At 53.3% G+C, this 19,849-nt stretch overlaps 3 protein-coding genes across 4 annotated transcripts in view; all 3 read left to right on the forward strand.

The window, feature by feature from the left end:
- The window catches only part of CFAP410 (cilia and flagella associated protein 410), a 413,721-nt gene that overhangs the window by 213,685 nt on the left and 180,187 nt on the right, over positions 1-19,849 (forward strand). The window lies entirely within an intron of this gene.
- The window catches only part of TSPEAR (thrombospondin type laminin G domain and EAR repeats), a 227,537-nt gene that overhangs the window by 179,425 nt on the left and 28,263 nt on the right, over positions 1-19,849 (forward strand). Inside the window, exons 3-7 of the mRNA XM_050784539.1 lie at positions 11,960-12,198; positions 15,294-15,384; positions 16,813-16,969; positions 18,190-18,321; positions 19,284-19,510. Of these exons, the coding sequence (XP_050640496.1) occupies positions 11,960-12,198; positions 15,294-15,384; positions 16,813-16,969; positions 18,190-18,321; positions 19,284-19,510 (846 nt within the window). The remainder of the gene's footprint in view (positions 1-11,959; positions 12,199-15,293; positions 15,385-16,812; positions 16,970-18,189; positions 18,322-19,283; positions 19,511-19,849) is intronic.
- On the forward strand, positions 6,848-7,786 carry LOC126950637 (keratin-associated protein 10-12-like). 2 transcript variants are annotated; one of them, XM_050784470.1, is made up of 2 exons: positions 6,848-7,366; positions 7,523-7,786. In XM_050784470.1, exons 1-2 carry the CDS (start codon positions 6,848-6,850, stop codon positions 7,784-7,786), a joined length of 783 nt encoding a protein of 260 aa, XP_050640427.1. The 2 variants fall into 2 exon arrangements, with proteins under 2 accessions (XP_050640427.1, XP_050640426.1); XM_050784469.1 differs by having other exon boundaries at positions 6,848-7,786.

Raw genomic sequence — 19,849 nt, forward strand, 5'->3', positions numbered from 1 at the left:
CTCCATGCCCGGGTCTTCCTGAGCCTGGTCATTCACTGTGGTGCCCTGGGCTGTGGGGCTCTCCAGGTCCCAGGGCCGTCCCACTGTCCCACCTGGGAGAGCCCACCCTGCAGGGTCACCTGCCAGGAAGCTGATCTGGCATCCGGGCACTGCAGCCTCCAGGTCTGGTCACTCGCTCTCTGCCACCCCCCGAGGGTTCTGCCCATTTAGCAGCAATGCGAGGGGAGAGTGAGGGGTGCTGGACCTGCACAGGAAACAAGGGACTTGATGGGGACAAAAGCATCATGGGGTGGGCGGACGGATGCACAGGATTCCCCGAAACCTGGGCACTTCCCGGGTTCTTCTCTGGGGGCAGCAGGTTCCACGGAGGTATAGGGATGAGGAGCCTGGGTCCCACAGATGACGCCGGTGTGGGCACACAGTCAGCGACACTCCCATCTCTCTAAGGCTTGGTCCACGCAGGGGGCATGAGCTGCCTGTGGTGTCCTGTGGGAAAGGCCGTCAGTGGGGACAGTGGTAAGATCAGGCAGCACATGGGGCTCTGAGCAGAGCAGTCTGTCCTCAGACTGAGACAAGCTCCTCCAGGCCAGCTGCAGAGACCAAAACCCTGATGAGAATGCCCGCCCGGGATGCTGCAGTCGCCCCGCAGCCAGACCGGCCACAGCCTGATGGATGTGGTGCTGCCGTGGCTGTGGTCACAGCAGGCGCAGAAACGCCACAGAAAGTGAGGTGGAACCCAGGCGGGGGGCTGAGGGGGGGCGTGTGATTGCTGCCCAGTGCCCTCAGTGACTGGGGGACCCTGCGTGACCCCGGCTCGGCCTGCTCTGCTCTCAGCTCCCTGCCCTCTGCACTGACGGCTACTGGGAACCCACTATGGCCTAAGTGCATGGCCGCCCACACTGTTTCCTGTTCACATTCTTAGCCCATTTTCCATCATGCTGTGTGTTTGTCTTATGGATTTAGGGCTGGGGGACCCTCTGTCCATCACATGCACTCCAAATATTTCCAAACCCGTCATTGCTTCTGTACGGCACACTCCCTGAGACTGGAAACAGGCCTACATTTGCTGATGCTGGTTTCATTGTTATTGCCTAGATTCAACTTTTTGCCCCATTTGCTGATAGGACTTGTGTGAGGTATGACGTATTAATCTTTCTCTTCCACCAATAGCCAACTGTCCCTTTTTAAAGTTAGTTTGTTCTCTCCAACTCCCATTTGAAACATCTCTTTCACCTGATAAAAATGTTTGTATAGTCTGCTTCTGAAATCTATATTTTGTATTTTGTTCTATGAATCTCTTGATCTACCCTTGCATCCATTCCAGATGTTTTACCTATGTTATTCAGCTTCATAATACATCCTAAGAGCTCATAAGGAAAGTGCCACTATCTTATTTTCTAAAAACGTTGATTCTAGCTTGTTCTCGATTAATTTTAGAAAGCTTTTCAAGTAGTTTTTAAACTGCTATAATTTTTATTGGGATTGCATTGAGCTTTTAAATATGTAGGAGGAAACTATAATTGTTCATATTGTCTTGCCTTGCAGTTACATAGTACAATAGGCCCATTTAGAATTCTATCATTTTCTTCTATAGGTCTAAAATATTCCTCTTTGGGTTAATTCCTAGGTATTTCATAGGGATGTTTTACTAGTGTGAATGGGGAACAGTTTTCTGTTATGTTGTCTTCGTACATAAATCTTACATATATATCTATATAAACTACTCGTATATATATTGTCTTCATATCAAACCATATGTTTAGCTCCTTTCCTTTGCAAGTTCTCTTATTAGTTCTTACAGTTTGTCATTGATTTTCTTGGATTTTTCTGTGTAGATGAGCTTATCATTTGAAAATAAGGAGAATTTAGCTTCTCATTTCCAATCTTTAAAACTCCCATTTCTATTGTTTTTCCTGTAGCAACATTACTTTGAACACCCAGGATAATGCTGAATAAAATTAAAAGAATCCTTGATTGTTCCTGACTTTCATGAGAAAGTGCCAAAGGTTCACCACTGCACACGGTGTTTGCTGTGGGGTTTAAGTAGAAACCTTTTATTTTTAAAGCAAGTCTTTCTATTTCCTATTTGCTATGAATTTTCATTTACTAGAATCAAGAAGGAATGTTCAGAGGGGGAAAAGTGGATTCTAAAGACATGGTGTTCCCTGAGGCATAGTTTCTAAATCTCCCTAAATCCCAAATAGAAACAGAATTATCAGATAGAAAAAGAAAAATCCACGGTTCCATTTAGGACAGAACTTAATGGCAAGATATCACCCAAGGGCCCTAAATGCGAGTGGGTAGGAACCAGGCCCAGAAGCCAGTGTTGCTGAGGTCTGTGCAGGAGGACGCCCGGGAAGCACTCACAAAAGAAGGAGCCTGAGGATGGGAGAAGCCCAGTGCTGCCTGGAAAGGGGGCCAGAGTGCGAGCAGCCCCTGCAGCTGGGCAGGTCGCTCCTCTCCATCAGCCATGGAGCACCAGTGGCCGCAGGGAGAAGCCTGACAGGGCTGGACTCGGCCACTGTGAACTCTTGAGCCTGAGTCACCAGGGCTTCCTTCCATGGAAGGGTCCCTCTGTCTCCCAACCTGAGGGTAAGGAGCTTGGAATGGAAACAAAGTTGGGCAGAACAGAAAGTCCACTTCCGGTGGAAAAAGACCTAATAGCCCCATAGGTAGTTTTTTTGTTTTGGTTTTGTTTTGTTTTGTTTTGATAAACATAGAAATTGATCCTTCTGGTCTCAAAGCTCAAAACTTTGCTTCATCTGTAATCCCAGAACTTTGGGAGGCCGAAGCAGGCAAATCACCTGAGGTCAGGAGTTCAAGACCAGCCTGGCTAACATGGTGAAACCCCGTCTCTACTAAAAATACAAAATTAGCTGGGTGTGGTGGCGGGCGCCTGTAATCCCAGCTACTTGTGAGGCTGAGGCAGGAAAACTGCTTGAACCTGGGAGGCGGAGGTTCCAGTGAGCAGGGATCTTGCCACTGCACTCCAGCCTGGGCAACAGAGTGAGACTCTGTCTCAAAAAAACAAAAAACAAAAATAAAAACAAACAAAACCTTTGCTTTATCTGGGCAAGGAAGCAATGATGATGAACAAGGGGCCCCATGCCTCATTGTCAGGATGTGGTGATCTGGTGATTGATTGATTGAATGAGCAAAAAAGCTCATTGATACTTTTTTGAGAGGCCTTTGTTTTACACATTGTTACATTTCTTCCCTGCTACATAAATCCCTGGTTTTAGTCAGGAAGATGGATTTGAGACTGAACTCGCATCTCCTCCGCTGCAGCACCCGACTAAAGCCTTCTTCCTGGGCAACTGATTGTCTCAGTGACTGGCTTTTTGTGTGTGAACAGCAGGACCCAGACTGAACCCCGGGTGTTTCAGTAACACACCAGGATGGAGTAAGAAGGACTAGATGGACTTTCCCACCTGGGCCAGCTGAAACAATTATCAAAATCATGCAACAGTGGTTTGGGATATTGGGCTTGAGGCAGCACAGCACAGGCACCCCTGAGAGCAGGAGGCAAACACAGAAGTCTCACGACCATCCCTCCCAACACCCTGCTTAGAGAGTTTCCAGGAGACAGTGCAGACAGGGGAACCTGGGTTTCAGAGATGGATCTGGGAGGCAAGGAAGACCAAGGCAGTTCATGTTCCTAGGACAGAGTGCCAGAGGGGAAAGGGCTGCACCAAGAGAGCTGCCAGCTTCCACAGAGGTCCCCTCAAATCTTCAGCTTAGTAATGACCAGCAAATGTGTGTGAGACTGAGACTGGAGAGAACTGATAAAATTAGGTGCCATAACCCTCAGAGACCAAACAGAGCCAGAAATAGTGCCAACTCCCACCTGCTGGGGTGGAAAAGCCTCATAGTTTTCAAGGCATTGGGTAGATGACTCAGAAGTGGGAGCACAACTAGCCCTAGAGTAACCACTGGTCCAGTCCTGCCTAACCCAGCTTATAGGCAAGCTGCAAGATAATGAGCTTTCCAGTAACTTAACTGCACCCTAGAACACAACTCAAGAGCATTAGTAGGAATCAAAATATCCAGCACCCAATCACATAAAATTCACAATGCTGGGCATCCATTCAAAAACTACCAGGCATGCAAAGAGGCAGGAAAATGTGGCACCTATTAAGGACCAGATCAGGTGAAACTAACTCAGAAATGTCACAGATCATAGAGTTAGTAAGCAAGGACATTAAAGAGTCATAACTATATTCCATATATTCAAGAAGTTAGAGAAAAGGTAGGCATATCAAGGAAAGACGAGGAGGATCTTTTTAAAGAAGACACAAAGAGAACATCTAGAGAGGAAAACAATACCTGAGGTGAAAATTACACTGGATGAGATTAACAGCAGAATAAACACTGCAGAAGAAAAATCAAGTGAATATGAAGACATAGCAATAGAAACGATCTAAAAGGAAACACAGAGACAAAAAAAACAAAGCACTAGTGAGTTGTAGGAAATATCCAGTAACCTCACATACATGTAATTGGGGTTCTCACGAAGAGAGAGAAGGAGGCATGGAAAAGAGACTGTCAGATTAGATAAAAAGGCAAATCTCAACTATGCTTCTTGCAAGAAGTACTTTACATAAAATGACACAAAGAGGTTAAAGTTTTTAAATGAAAAAAGGACTAAATTAATCCTGAAGCAGGCATAAAGTATGAAACAGTAAAGATAAAAGCAGAAATTAAGTGAAAAATAATAAAACAATGTGATAATCAGTGAAACCAAAGCTTGGTCTTTGAAAAGATAAATTTAATAAACATCTAGTTAAACTTACTGGGAAAAGATAACAAAGACACAAATTGTCAATCTCAGGAAGGGAAGAAGAGGCATTACCACATATCCCACAAGCATTAAAAGAATAAAAACAGGCCAGAGCAGTGGATCACACCTGTAATCCCAGCATTTTGAGAGGCTGAATTGGGAGGATTGCTTGAGGTCAGGAGTTCAAGACCAGCCTGGGCAATATAGCGAGACTCCATCCATATAAAAACTTTAAAATTACCTGGGCAGGTGGCATGTGCATATCGTCCCAGCTACTCGGGAGGCTGAGGCAGGAGGATCACTTGAGCCCAGGAGTTCAAGGCTGCCAAAAACTGTATACAAACAATGTTTACAGAAGCTTTGTCCATAATCATCAAAACAGGAGACAAAACATCCTTCAGTCATTGAATGGGTAAACAACCTGTGGTATATCCATACAATGGAATACTACTGAGCAATTAAAAGCAATAAACTATTGACATACAGTACAACTTGGATGAATCCCAAGCGCATTTTGCTCAGTGAAACAAGTGAGACCTGCCGGGTGGCATATTGCATGATTCCATTCATTATTCTACACACTGAATGTCCAAGTTACATGACATTCTAGAAGAGACAGTGAGTCAACACAAGGGGATTTTTGAGGATGCTGGAATTCCTCTGTCTGGCACTGTGGTGGTAGATACAGGACTTGAAATACTTGTCAAAATTCATGGAACTATGCACCACAAAGGGTGAATTAAATGAAAAAGGAGAAAGAGGGGGAGAGGGCAGGAGGATGATGATGAGGAGGAGGACAAGGAGGAGGAGGAGGAGGACAAGGAGGAGGAGGACAAGGAGGAGGAGGATGAGGAGGAGAAGCAAGAGGAGGAGGAGGAGGAGGAGGAGGAGGATGAGGAGGAGAAGGATGAGGATAAGGAGGAAGAGGATTAATCATTGCTACTTGGTTCTATAAGGTTAAGGGAAGCAGGTGTACTTCCTCTCCCTAAAGAAGTTAAGAACCTAATTTTTGATTTTTTTTTTTTTTTTTTTTTGCTCCTTATTCTTTTATGTATTATACTTCTCTTTGAAGTTGCTTTTTGTTTTGTGGGACTATATGCTCTGAAGACATTTCATAGTTGCATTGTGTGAAACGCTCTGATTTCCGTTAGACCAGATGATTTAGTAGAGTTCGATATTCCCAGTAACTTTCCCGCAGACTGAAGACTTGGTTCGATTGTCGTTGGACATGCAGATTTTCTAAGCTGCAGTAGGATGCCAGTCTCTCTAGAGGTTGTTAGGGTTTTTCTTTATATTTGGTGTCAGAAGTGTCACCAGCCTGTCCAGATGTGCAGCATTCTCCATTCAGTTTGTCCCATATTTGGTAAAATTTCAAATCTGAAGACCCTTGGTTTCATTCCATCCTGGGAAGTTTTCTCCGATTTTGATTTCTCCCTTTTGCCGCTCTTTCTGGAAAATCCTATTTGATGAACATTGGATATTCTGGAAGAATCATGTTTCTCTTAAGTTTTCTCCTATATATGCCATCTGTGTCATTTTGCATTGTGTGTGAGACACTTCTTTCTCTCTTCCCGTTAACTCCTTCTCGCCGCAGCGGCTCCAGCCTGCTGTTCAGCCCTTCTCTGCGTGCAGGGCGTCTTCAGCTCATGAGCAGCACTCATCAGAGGGGCCCTCACTCTGTCCTGACTTTCAGCGCCCTGTTGCCCAGGCACAGAGTCTGGGATTTCAGGTCCCCTGCAACATAACAGAGTGCACAGCTCAAAAGACAGCCTGCATGCTGAGGATACATGTTCTGTGAAATGTCTGCTTAGAGGACCAGGCACAGAACAGGGCATCAACCCAGCCCTCAACCCTAATCAGGGATTTTACAGGCTGGGCAAATAGTGTTGTGTAAATAAACTAGAATGAATGAGGACTCCAAGGACCCAGCTCAAAACACCAACAAGGAAAGGGAAGACTTGTGGAGCCTCCAGCTAGAACAACACACACCCTAGCCAGATATAAAAGCCCAGCTGCCCACAGCACCTCAGGCACTCACTCACACACACCCCCGGCTCAACCCCCAGTATGGCCGCATCCACCATGTCCGTCTGCTCCAGTGATCTGAGCTATAGCAGCCGGGTCTGCCTGCCCAGATCCGGTGACTCTTGCACTGATTCCTCCTGGCAGGTGGACGACTGCCCAGAGAGCTGCTGTGAGCCCCCCTGCTGTGCCCCCAGCTGCTGCGCCCCAGCCCCCTGCCTGACCCTGGTCTGCACCCCAGTGAGCTGTGTGTCCAGCCCCTGCTGCCAGGTGGTCTGTGAGCCCAGCCCCTGCCAATCAGGCTGCACCAGCTCCTGCACGTCCTCGTGCTGCCAGCAGTCTAGCCGCCAGCCGGCTTGCTGCACCTCCTCCCCCTGCCAGCAGGCCTGCTGTGTGCCCGTCTGCTGCAAGCCTGTGTGCTGCAAGCCTGTCTGCTGTGTGCCCACCTGCTCTGGGGATTCCTCTTCATGCTGCCAGCGGTCTACCTGCCAGCCGGCTTGCTGCACCTCCTCCCCCTGCCAGCAGGCCTGCTATGTGCCTGTCTGCTGCAAGCCTGTGTGCTGTGTGCCTGTCTGCTGTGGGGCTTCCTCATGCTGCCAGCAGTCTAGCTGCCAGCCAGTTTGCTGTGCCTCTTCCTCCTGCCAGCAGGCCTGCTGTGTGCCTGTCTGCTGCAAGCCCGTCTGCTGCGTGCCTGTCTGCTGCAAGCCCGTCTGCTGCAAGTCCTTCTGCTGTGTGCCTGTGTGCTCTGGGGCTTCCTCACTGTGCTGCCAGCAGTCTAGCTGCCAGCCGGCTTGCTGCACCTCCTCCTGCTGCAGACCCTCCTCCTCTGTGTCCCTCCTCTGCCGCCCCGTGTGCAGCTCCACCTGCTGCGTGCCCGTCTCCTCCTGCTGTGCCCCCACCTCCACCTGCCAGCCCAGCTGCTGCCGCCCGGCCTCCTGCGTGTCCCTCCTCTGCCGCCCCACGTGCTCCCGCCCGGCCTGCTGAGGCCTCTTCTCAGGCCAGGAGTCCAGCTGCTGACAGGCATGTCCCCCAGGGCCAGCCAGGTTCAGGTCCTGACCTGGGTTAGGTGGCTGCCCCCACCTGGGATGGGGTCCCCGTGTCTCCCCTGTGCTGAGGTGACCTCCCCCTCCTTGCTCCCAGGAGTCCCATCCTTGCTGCTCCCCAGCTCCTGCCTCCCACCATGTGCCCACATGCCTGCTGGGTCCCCTGTCCTCCCTCCCAGCTTCTCTGCACTGGGTCACCTGGCCTCAACTTGAGCCTCTCAGCACCTCCTCCTGCTCCCCAATAAACTCTCCTTGGTCACCATTCTCTTTTCCTGTTGTGCTCCTGGGGGGAAAACATGGTGTGAGCTGACATTGGTCTCCTCCAGCCATGACTGTTTTTAGGAATGAGGGCAGTGGCCTACCTCCTCTGGACGGGTTACCAAGTGGGACTCCGGCCACATCCAGGAAGGCTCAGTCCTGCTCAGCCCCCTTATGCCCTGGGTGTGAGCAGGGCTGGGGTGGAGACTCCCTGCCACAATTCTCCTGGCTGTGGGCTCAGCTCTCCCTTCCCAGCCAGCTCCCTGCCCCACCTCAAGGCTCCCTAACGTTCCCACCATCACTGGAAGGATTTTGTCTTTCCTTTGTCTCTTACTGGCATCCACACATCACACCCATGCTCTGAAAACCTCCAGCTGGGAGTGTTCCCTCTCATGGGGAGCGGGGTGAGTTCAGGTGGCCGCCTCCCACCATAGCATCAAAGGGGCTGGGTTGTCCTCTCCACTCCGAGGACAACCAGGGGCATGGGACCCAAACTAGGACAAGTGGGTTTTGCTGAATTGAACATTAAATTAAATATGCAGACTGTGGCCAGGCACAGTGGCTTATGCCTGTAATCCCAGCACTTTGGGAGGCCGAGGTGGGCGGATCACAAGGCCAGGAGTTCGAGACCAGCCTGACCAACATAGTGAAACCCTGTCTCTACTAAAAAGTACAAAACTTAGCCAGGCATGGTGGTGCACACCTGTAATCCCAGCTACTCAGGAGGATGAGGCAGGAGAATCGCTTGAACCCAGGAGGGGGAGCTTGCAGTGAGCTGAGATTGCGCCACTGCACTCCAGCCTGGGTGACACAGCAAGACTCTGTCTCAAAAAAAAAAAAAAAAAAAGCAGACCATAGGCGGTGATTGGCTTCTTTAGAAAAGTGGCTGCCTAGAATATGGCTTCCAATTTTACATGGACAAAGACTTGCTAAAAATATATATGCAGTCATGTGTTGCTTAATGACGGGATTACGTTTTGAGGAATGCATTTTTTATGCGATTTTGTCATCGTGTGAACATCACCGAGTGTATTTACATAAACCTAGACGGTGCAGCCCACTACACACCTAGGCTGTATGGTGCACACATATGGTGCACATGCTGCACACCAAGGTTCTACGGCTCCTAGCTGCAAACCTTACAGCACGCTACAGTGTGAATACTGCAGGCAGTCGCAGTGTACAAACAGTGTATTTGTGTTTCTAAACACAGACAAGATACAGTAAGAAGTCAGTGTTATAATCTTACAGGACCACCATCCCCTGTGCTGTGCACGGTCGGTGAAACATGGTCTGGCCTCACATGACTGTATACTCTCTGTTTTCACACCTGCTTTACCTTTCAGGCTTAATCACTTTCAATTCTTTAATTGTGTTAGGCTAGGAGTTAATGGAATCTAAATTGCAAATAAGTATAATCAAGTACTTCATTTCACATAACCCAAATTGGAAAGGAAGCCAAAAAGCTCTGAGGTCTTGGTGGACACTGCATTTGTATTCATTCTTGTTTTTCAACTGTGGTAAAATACACATAACATAAAATTTACCATCGAAACTATTTTTAGGGATACAGTCAGTGGCATTCAGGACATTCATGTTGTTGTGCAGCCATCACCACCATTCATCTCCAGAACTTCTTTGTCTCCCAACACTGAAACTCCACACCCATTAAACACTCACTCCCCATCACCCCCCAGCCCCAGCACCCACCATTCTACCTTTTGTCTCTGTGAATCTGACCAGTCTAGTGACCTCATATAAGCGGAACATCCCCAGGGTTCATCCATGTTGTAGTGTGTGTCAGCATTTCCTTCCCTCTTTATGGCTGACTGATACTCCACTGTGTGGATGGACCTCATTGTGTTTACCCATGCATCTGTTCATGGACACTTGTGTTGCTTCTACCTTTTGGCAACTGTGAGTAAAGCTGCTATGAACATGGGTGTACAAGCATCTCTTTCAATTCTTTTGAGAATGGACCCAGAAGTGGAATTGCTGAATCATTTGGTCATTCTGTTTATAACTTTTTGAGCCACTGTTTTCCACAGTGGCTGTACAATTTTAGTTTCCCACCAACAGTGCACAATAGTTCCCGTTTCTCCACATTGTCGCCAGCATAACACATTCTGTTCTTTGGGCATTAGCCATCCTAGTGTGTGGGGGTGCCTTTGGTTCTACCATGGACCCGTGCTCCTGACTAAGCCAGTCCCTACTCCCTGGCACCAGCCTTGCCCCTGGCCCAGCAGCCCCACCTCTCACACATCAGCCCTGTCACATACCACCCCCACCCCTCACACACCAGTCCCGCCCCCTCACACCAGCCCCACCCCCTCACACCAGCCCCACCCCCCTCACACCAGCCCCACCCCCTCACACCAGCTCCACCCCTCACACACCAGCTCCACCCTCTCACATACCAGCCTCACAGCACTCACAGCTCACACACCAGCCCCACCCCCTCACACCAGCCCCACCCCCTCACACCAGCTCCACCCATCCCATACCAGCTCCACCCCCTCACACACCGGCCCCACCCCCCTCACACCAGCCCCACCCCCTCACACCAGCTCCACCCCTCACACACCAGCTCCACCCTCTCACATACCAGCCTCACAGCTCACACCACCCCACCCCCACCCAGCCCCACCCCCTCACACCAGCTCCACCCATCCCACACCAGCTCCACCTCCTCACACCAGCTCTACCCATCCCACACCAGCTCCACCCTCTCACATACCAGCCTCATGGCTCACACACCAGTCCCGCCCCCTCACACCAGCTCTACCCATCCCAAACCAGCTCCACCCTCTCACATACCAGCCTCACGGCTCACACACCAGTCCCGCCCCCTCACACCAACCCCACCCCCTCACACCAGCTCCACCCATCCCACACCAGCTCCACCTCCTCACACCAGCCTCACGGCTCACACACCAGCCCCACCCCCTCACACCAGCTCTACCCATCCCACACCAGCTCCACCTCCTCACACCAGCCCCACCCACTCACACCAGCCCCACCCCCTCACACCAGCTCCACCCATCCCACACCAGCTCCACCCTCTCACATACCAGCCTCATGGCTCACACACAAGCCCCACCCTCTCACATATCAGCCAAATCCCCCTCACACACCAGCCCCACCCCCTCACACCATCTCCACCCTCTCACACACCAGCCACGCCCCTCACGCACACCCAACCCCCCACACCTACCCCACCCCCTCACAACAGCCCTGCCCTTCACACACGCACCCTTTCACACCCACCCCACCCCTCACACTAGCCCCGCCCCTCACACACCAGCTCCACCCCCTCATACACCAGCCCCACCCCCTCACACCAGTCCCACCCCCTCACAGCAGTCCCACCCCTCACACCAGCTCCACCCTCTCACATACCAGCCCCACCCCTCACACACCAGCCCCACTCTCTCAAATATCAGCTATACCCCCTCACACACCCACCCACCCCGTCACACCTACCCCACCCCTTCACACCAGCCCCACCCCCTCACACTAGCCCCACCCCCTCACACTAGCCACAACCCCTCACACCAGCCACAACCCCTCACACCAGCCCCACCCCACACTAGCCCTACTCCTCGCACCAGCCCCACCCCTCGCACCAACCCTAGCCCTCCATCAACCCCATCCGTCCCTATTAGAGGGCCAATTAGAGTGCCCCTATCTGCCCTGCCCTTCCCATCCACCGTACCCCCTCGCCTCGCCCCGCCCCTCCAGTCAGCCCCTTCTCCTTTCACCACCTGTGCTCATCACCTCTGCCCTTCCCATCTGCCCCGCCCCCGTGCCCGACCCCTACCCCCGTCCCGTCCTGAGTCTGGCCCTGTCTCCGCAGAGGAACGAGTACCTGCTGACGGTGGTGGCGGAGGAGAGCGACCTGCTGCTGCTGGGCCTGCGGTTCTCGCCTGCCCAGCTGCACTTCCTGTTCCTTCGCGAGGACACGGCCGGCGCCTGGCAGACCCGAGTGTCCTTCCGCAGCCCGGCCCTGGTGGACAGTCGCTGGCACACGCTGGTCCTGGCTGTGTCTGCAGGCATCTTCTCCCTCACCACGGACTGCGGCCTCCCGGTGGACATGTAGGTACCCACCCGGGGAGGGTGCACCTGCGGCCCACAGAGTCCTGCCAGGCCGGGCGTCCTTCAGCCATGCTCACCGGGCAATGCCTGCAGGAGCCGACCAGGGCCAGGAGTCACAGGGCGGAGGGGCAGGAGCCATCCACGGGGCAGGAGCCGCCCACGGGGCAGGAGCCGTCCACAGGGCAGGAGCCATCCACGGGGCAGGAGCCGCCCAGGGAGCAGGAGCCTTTCATGAGGCAGGGGCTGACCATGGGAGGTCAGGTCATGCTCCCTGCCAACCTCTGAAGGGCTGCATGGGGCGAGGCAGGCTCACCATCTGTGGGCAGAGTGGGCATTGGCGAGAGCAGGTGGTGAGTGATGCCCTGGATTCGGGCTGGAAAGGGAATCCAGGGAGAGTTTATGAAGCACACTGCTGTCAAAACCCAGATTTTAATGTTTCTCCATGTCTTAAACACAAAACCCGCTGCACATCAGACTCAGCGGCTTAGAACCAGGTAAGGACGATCACACCAAGCACACTCCTTTTCTACAAGTAGCTCAGGGGACTTGGCAGGGGACCAGCACTGTGGGGAGGGTGTTAACATCACAACAGGCAGCCGCAGGAAGTCGGAGTAACTCCTTCCCCAACCTCCAGGCTGGAGGCCCAGGCCTGGCTTCGACTCCACATGGCAGGTTCCTCGCAGACGAGGGAGCAAATATATTTTTTTTTTTTTTTTTTGAGACGGAGTCTTGCTCTGTGCCCCAAGCTGGAGTGCAGTGCCGCGATCTCGGCTCACTGCAAGCTCCACCCCCGCGGGTTCACGCCATTCTCCTGCCTTAGCCTCCCGAGTAGCTGGGACTACAGGCGCCTGCCACCTCGCCTGGCTAATTTTCTTGTATTTTTAGTAGAGACGGGGTTTCACCGTGTTAGCCAGGATGGTCTCGATCTCCTGACCTCGTGATCCGCCCGTCTCGGCCTCCCAAAGTGCTAGGATTACAGGCTTGAGCCACCGCGCCCGGCCGGGAGCAAATATTGACAAAAACTCCAAATGAGTACAAGATTATCCTTTGAAGCCTTGGACACAATGGGGGCTTTTGGAAGCCTAGTTTGTTTCTCGTTTTTGACGTCACCTGGTTTCTGTGGCCTGACAGTAGGTCCCCTGGACAGGAGCCCTCAGTCCCCATAGCTCAGCCAGTTGGTTACCAATGTCAGGATCTACCACTGTGGAGTAGGACTGCGCTTCTGTCTTTTTAATTGCAAATGATCCAGTTTATATTAAATCTATTAAATAGTAAAGTATTATTTCATATATTACTTTTTTTTTTTTTTTTGAGATGGAGTCTCGCTCTGCCGCCCAGGCTGGAGTGCAGTGGCCGGATCTCAGCTCACTACAAGCTCTGCCTCCTGGGTTTACGCCATTCTCCTGCCTCAGCCTCCCGAGTAGCTGGGACTACAGGCGCCCGCCACCTCGCCTGGCTAGATTTTTTTTTTTTTTTTTTTTTTTTTTTTGTAGAGACGGGGTTTCACTGGGTTAGCCAGGATGGTCTTGATCTCCTGACCTTGTGATCCGCCCATCTCGGCCTCCCAAAGTGCTGGGATTACAGGCTTGAGCCACCGCGCCCAGCCTTCAAATATTACTTTCAAAGGTAGGATCTTCTGTTTTGTTACGAAACTTGTAAGTATTTTTATTATGCAGCTAGTTTAAACACACTTTTATCATAGCCTCTCTCCCACCCTACCCCAAATTCATTCGGGCCCTCAGGAGGGTGATGAGTTCTCAGGTCCCGAGAGCTGAGAGTCTCCCAGGGAGGTGCCAGGCGGGCGGAAGACAACCTGGCCTGGCAGCGGCTTCCCACCCTGTAAAGAAAGGCCTTCTGGCTGGACATCAACGCCGCCTGACTCTGGCTTTGCCACAGCAGCTAGGAATGATGCAGTGGCAGCGCCTGAGGCCTGCACAGACATTCACCTGCCTCCTCAGGAGAAAGGAAGAAATTAGGGTGGAAAGCATAATGATTAGGAATGTTCCCCGAATGTTTTAAAAGTGGACTTCCTGGGGGAGATGGTGGGACATGAGGAGTCACAGGCCTGGAGCCGATTGTGGCCACGGAAGAACTTAAGCCCTTGGCAGGTTGCCATGGAGGGTACAGGCCAGGGCTTCAGGGGCCAGAAGCCTGGACCCTAGCAGAGGCCAAGCTGTGTGCAGAGGACGGGGCCTTCTGGGACAGCAGGGCAGGAGCTGAGTTTACCATGGCCAGCTGCAGCCAGATGGCAAAGACTGGAAGGAGCAGACGTTTTACAAGAGACAGTGGCAGCGTGGGCGGGGGAGGCAAGCCCGAAGGCACCCCTGCTCCTCTGCCCAGAAGCTCTAGCCACGCCGTCCCCCAGTGGCCACCCACCTTGCTCCATCTCCGGTGTTCAGCCTCCACTCACTCATCAAGACCGCCTGCTCCTGACACCCTCGTGGGTCACCAGCCTCCTCCTGCCCTGAAGCCATGTGTCCCAGCACCCCAGGCCGGGTGATGGTGCAGGAGCTCAGTGGAGGGAGGGTGAGTGGGCCGGAGGACCCTGTACAGGTTGAAGCCATGGCACATTCACCGTGAGATGGAGAAGAACCACTAAGCATGTCACCACACACTTCTGCAGAAGGCCCTGGCCCTGGGGTGAAGTGCCCCCCAGAATTCATGTCCACGCAGCACCCATGAACGTGACCTTACCTGGAAACAGGGTCTTTGAAGTCATCAAGTCAAGCTGAGGTCATCCTGGAGTGAGGCAGGCCCTGCTTCAGTGCGACTAGGACCCTTACCAGGAGACAGATAAGGGGAGAGGTAGAGACCAGAGTGACATGGCCACAGGTCACGGGGAGCACCTGGAGCCACCGGAAGCTGATGAGTCGAGGAAGCGTCCTCCTCTGGAGCCTTCGGAGAAACCCTGCCCCAGCTTGATCCAGGCTACTGGCCTCCAGAGCTGTGCAGGCGATCAGCCGTGTGCCGTCCTTTGTGTGGCAGCCACGGCACGGTGCACGCTGCTTAGTGAGGGGCTCATTCCCGCTCCTTCTGTGAGTAAACTGGTGTGACCACTCTCCTGTGGCCCTAACACTGTCCTCTGATATTTTCAGAATGGCCGATGTGCCCTTCCCGGCCACCCTGTCGGTGAGAGGAGCCCGATTCTTCGTCGGCAGCCGGAGGAGAGCCAAAGGCCTGTTCACGGTGAGTATGGAGGGGCTGCCCTCCCAACACCCGTGCTGTGGGATGGAACTGCCCCAGGCCGGTTGTCTTACTGCTCTAAACAGATCCTTGAATGTGCTAACTGGGAAAAGAAGGCACAGCGTGTGTGGAGTCTCTGCCACAGCGCCTTCACACCGCTGTTTCCTCCTGGCACCCTCTTCCCTCATGGTCTTGGGTCCCTGCCCAACGGTCCTCTTCAGGCTGCCCCCACCACACTGAGCCAATGCCCACACTCTGCCCTGCAGCCCGTTCCCTGGAGCTGTCTTTCCTCAGTAGTGCTGACTGCTCTCAGGCCAGCTGTGTGTCTGCTCAGTGCCTGTGTCTCCACTCACGTGTGAGCAGGGACCTCACTCGATGAGGCTAGAGGTCTTTGTTCCCTGCTGAGTCCGGTGGCTAGAGCCATGCCTGGCACATAGCAGATGCTCTGAATATTTATTGATGCATGTTTGGACAGATGGATGAGTGGATGGGCAGATGGAGGGATGGACGATGGATGGATGGATGGATGGATGGATGGATGGATGGATGGATGGATAGATGGATGGATGGGTGGATGAATGGGTGGAGAGATGAACAGATGGAGAGAAAGATGAATGGATGGGTGAATGGAGGGATGAATGAATGAGTGATGGATGAATGGGTTGGATGGATGGATGGCTAAATGGACGGATGAATGGATGGGTGAATGGATGGGTGGATGGAGGGGTGGATGGATGAGTGGTGGGTGAATGGGTGGATGGATGGATGGATGGATGGATGGATGGACAGATGGATGGATGAATGGATGGGTGGATGGAGGAATGGATGGATGAGTGGTGGGTGAATGGGTGGATGGATGGATGGATGGACGGATGGATGAATGGATGGGTGGATGGAGGGGTGGATGGATGAGTGGTGGGTGAATGGGTGGATGGATGGATGAATGGACAGATGGATGGATGAATGCATGAATGAACAGATGGGTGGATGGAGGAATGGATGGATGAGTGGTGGGTGAATGGGTTGGATGGATGGATGGATGAATGGATGGGTGGATGGAGGAATGGATGGATGAGTGGTGGGTGAATGAGTGGATGGATGGATGGATGGATGGATGGACAGATGGATGGATGAATGCATGGATGAACAGATGGGTGGATGGGCTATTGGATGAGCAGAGTAGCCAGTCACTCCAGGTTCACACAAACCCTTCTGTGAGTTCCCTCGGAAGGGGGGGCAATTCTTCACCATTGCTCCCACGGCCTCCTCAGTAACCATCATGTAAATTCTTCCCACTTACCTCTGCAAAAGGTTAGATTCCATCCACCCCACCCTCCTCCGGGGTCTGGATGGGCCAAGCCCAGTGGTCCCCTCCTCAGCGGGTCCCTCCCCAGCAGCGTGGGCCTGAAGGAACTGTCCCTCTCTCCGCAGGGCCTGGTGAGGCAGCTGGTCCTGCTGCCCGGCTCAGACGCCACCCCAAGGCTGTGTCCCAGCAGGAATGCCCCGCTGGCAGTGCTGTCCATCCCACGGGTCCTGCAGGCTCTCACGGGGAAGCCAGAAGATAACGAGGTGCTAAAATATCCCTACGGTTAGTAGGGGGGCCGCCGGCCCCCGCACCAAAGGCAGACGCGAGAGCCCTGGTCTCACACCAGGCAGGAACTCAGGGCTCAGCTCTCAGCACCCCCCACCATGTGCTTGCCCCTCTCGTCACTGCCACTGGGGGCAGCGGTCACAATGGCCAGGGAGATGCTTGGGGCCCACCCCCAGGAAGGCAGGCGGCACCATCAGACAGGCCATTGTCATCCTGCCCTCCCCTCCAAGCACTCCCATGACAGCCATCCAGCCCCTTCCTGGGGAACCCAGGCAGACAGCAGGCCTAACTTACTTTAGAAAGTCTTTGTCCAGAGCTATCTGACATCCCTCATCCCCTTTTACCCCCCAAGGACAGCGTTTGGGCCATTTCTCCCTACCCCACCTCTGTCCCACCATTATCTAGACCAGCACGCCCCAGTCGGGCCCACTCTGGCCCTACACTCACGTCTTCCACAATCCCCCTGGCCCAGAGGGCCTCCCCACTTGGCTTTCTCTTGTGTGAAGTTACAAGGGTGACTGTATTTATTTAAACCACACTCCCGCCATGGAGAATCTGAAATGCCCCTCCCCGCCACATCCCCACTGCTCAGCGGCCACCCCAAGAGACAGCGAGGTGGAGAACAGCCGGGCCCCCGAGCCTCAGGGTTAGTTGTTACCAGGTAGGGGAGCCCCCACCTCCAACACATCCGGGCTGCATGGTATACTGTGTCACACCACAGGCCAGCACCGGCTGGCAGGTGCACAGATGTCCCACGTAGAGTCAAGAGGTGGCAGAATTAGGACCCACAGTGGGGTGTGACTACTGGAAGTGATGGGATCAAACTGTCACAGATCCAAGCCAAGCCGTAGTTAAGATACACCAGTGTCAACAGGGACTCCCTCCCGAGAGGAGACCGCACCATGTGCAATCGCTGAGGACTCCCAGAGGAACAGGGCTTTTCCGTCTCAATGGGATGGAAAGCTATGCCTTCCAGAGTGGACAGAGGGTGGGCTGACCATATAGGGGGCATCACGATGTCCTTCATCATCAGTAGGCCAGGTTCTCACTTCCCCACCTGCGATGTGGCAGGCTTGTGCCAAGGTGCCTGCAGGGACCCTTCCAGGCCCGCTTGCAGAGGCTGAGGCAGGGCAGCCTGGTTTGGGGCCTCCTCCTGCGTTGTCTTCCTTGGGGGGCACTGGCTTGCTAGATACTCATCTTCCTGGTCTTCCCCTCAGAAACCAACATTCGAGTGACGCTGGGACCCCGGCCACCGTGTACCGAGATGGAAGACGCCCAGTTCTGGTTTGATGCTAGCCGGAAGGGGCTGTACCTGTGTGTTGGCAACGAGTGGGTCTCCGTGTTAGCAGGTGAGGCAGCCCTGCACCCGGGGCATCGGCATGCAGGGCCACTCTGGCACAGCATGACTGGGAGTGGAGGCTAGGAAAGGGGGCACCTCAGCCACCTGTGAATGACCTCAGGCTTGGCCGTCAGGCTGGGGCACTTCTGAGAGTGACAGGCAGCGTCAGTACTGACCCCCAAAGCAAGGGGCGGCCAGGATGGCCAGCAAGCCAGGACACTGCCCTCCCTAGAGCCGCAGGACTCCCAGCCACGGGCCCTCCTCAGGGCAGGCATCACTCAGGACAGGAAACCGCCCCACCAGGAGCCTCGAGCCTGTGCATCTCATTTGGAAATGTGAACCTCCAGGGCATGGCACATGGGCTGACAGGGCTGGGCATCACTTGGTACCTCTTCCCAATCTATGGGAAGACGATGCCTGCCTCCCTGCAGCCTCCCTGGTAGGGTGGCCTGGCCGCCGCCTCTGCCCACACCCTCCCTGTCCGCTAGATCAGAGATGAAATCCAAGGAGATGAAGAGCCTGAAAGGTTATTTTTACAGCGAGCCTTCTCAGCAGTCTGTTCCCGCTGCTGGGGAGGTGAGTGGAGGTGACGACAGATGCTCCAGACGGGTTACCCGTGAGAAACGGGCACGGGTTCCGCCTAGCGCATGTGTGAGCTGCTAACTCTCTTTCACATTATCAAGGGCACAACTTGCCACAGAAGCAGTGAGCCTTTTAACAAGGCCACGATGTGTAAGCGTCATCCTGTCGGTATCACTGGGGGCTGCACAGATCACAAGCCCCTGGCAGCAGTGAGCGGCCTCCCTTTGACAGGCCTTTCCTGTGAGAGTGAAATGTGAAAACTGATGCCCGAGGCCGAGGCGCAGGAGTCGTGGCTTGTGGCTTGGGGCTTGGGGATCGTGCTCCCGCGAGGATTACTCTCGCTTTCCGTTCTCAGAAGTCTTAACCGAGTCACAATGTTTCTATCACAAGCCAAAGAAAGACTGGACTACGTGGAGGAGCATCAGAACTTGTTCACCAACTCAGAGACCCTGGGCATCGAGGTGTTCCGCATCCCCCAGGTGGGGCTTTTCGTGGCCACAGCCAACCGCAAAGCCACATCCGCAGTCTACAAGTGGACGGAAGGGAAGTTCGTCTCCTATCAGAACATCCCCACGCACCAAGCACAGGCCTGGAGGCATTTCACCATCGGGAAAAAGGCAAGTCTGTGTTCGGTGACTTCCTCCATCCCCTTTCACTTGGAAAGCCCCGAGTCACGGGCGGGGCCCCTACACTGATTCTGCAGGTAAAGGAGTTTCTCATGGTGTCAACACCTCGTTCAGGTGGTAAAAGGCTCACAGAGTCACACACATTAGCCCACCACCCTAAATCCAGGATGTGACTTTGAGACAGTCTGCTCAGCTCCCACAAAATGGAAGACCAGACCATTTCCCAGATGCCATCCGGTTCTACATAGACCCCTTATCACTACATTTAAAACCTGTTGAGAGTGTTTACATGAGCTGGTCAAGAACCCACAAATCATTTCAGAAAGACAT

Source organism: Macaca thibetana, chromosome 3 (assembly GCF_024542745.1).
Source record: "Macaca thibetana thibetana isolate TM-01 chromosome 3, ASM2454274v1, whole genome shotgun sequence".
Classification (NCBI taxonomy): Eukaryota; Metazoa; Chordata; class Mammalia; order Primates; family Cercopithecidae; genus Macaca; species Macaca thibetana.

What these genes read in the sequence shown, in the direction of transcription:
- LOC126950637 (XM_050784469.1), top strand. Translation starts at nt 6,848, where the DNA reads ATGGCCGCATCCACCATGTCCGTCTGCTCCAGTGATCTGAGCTATAGC.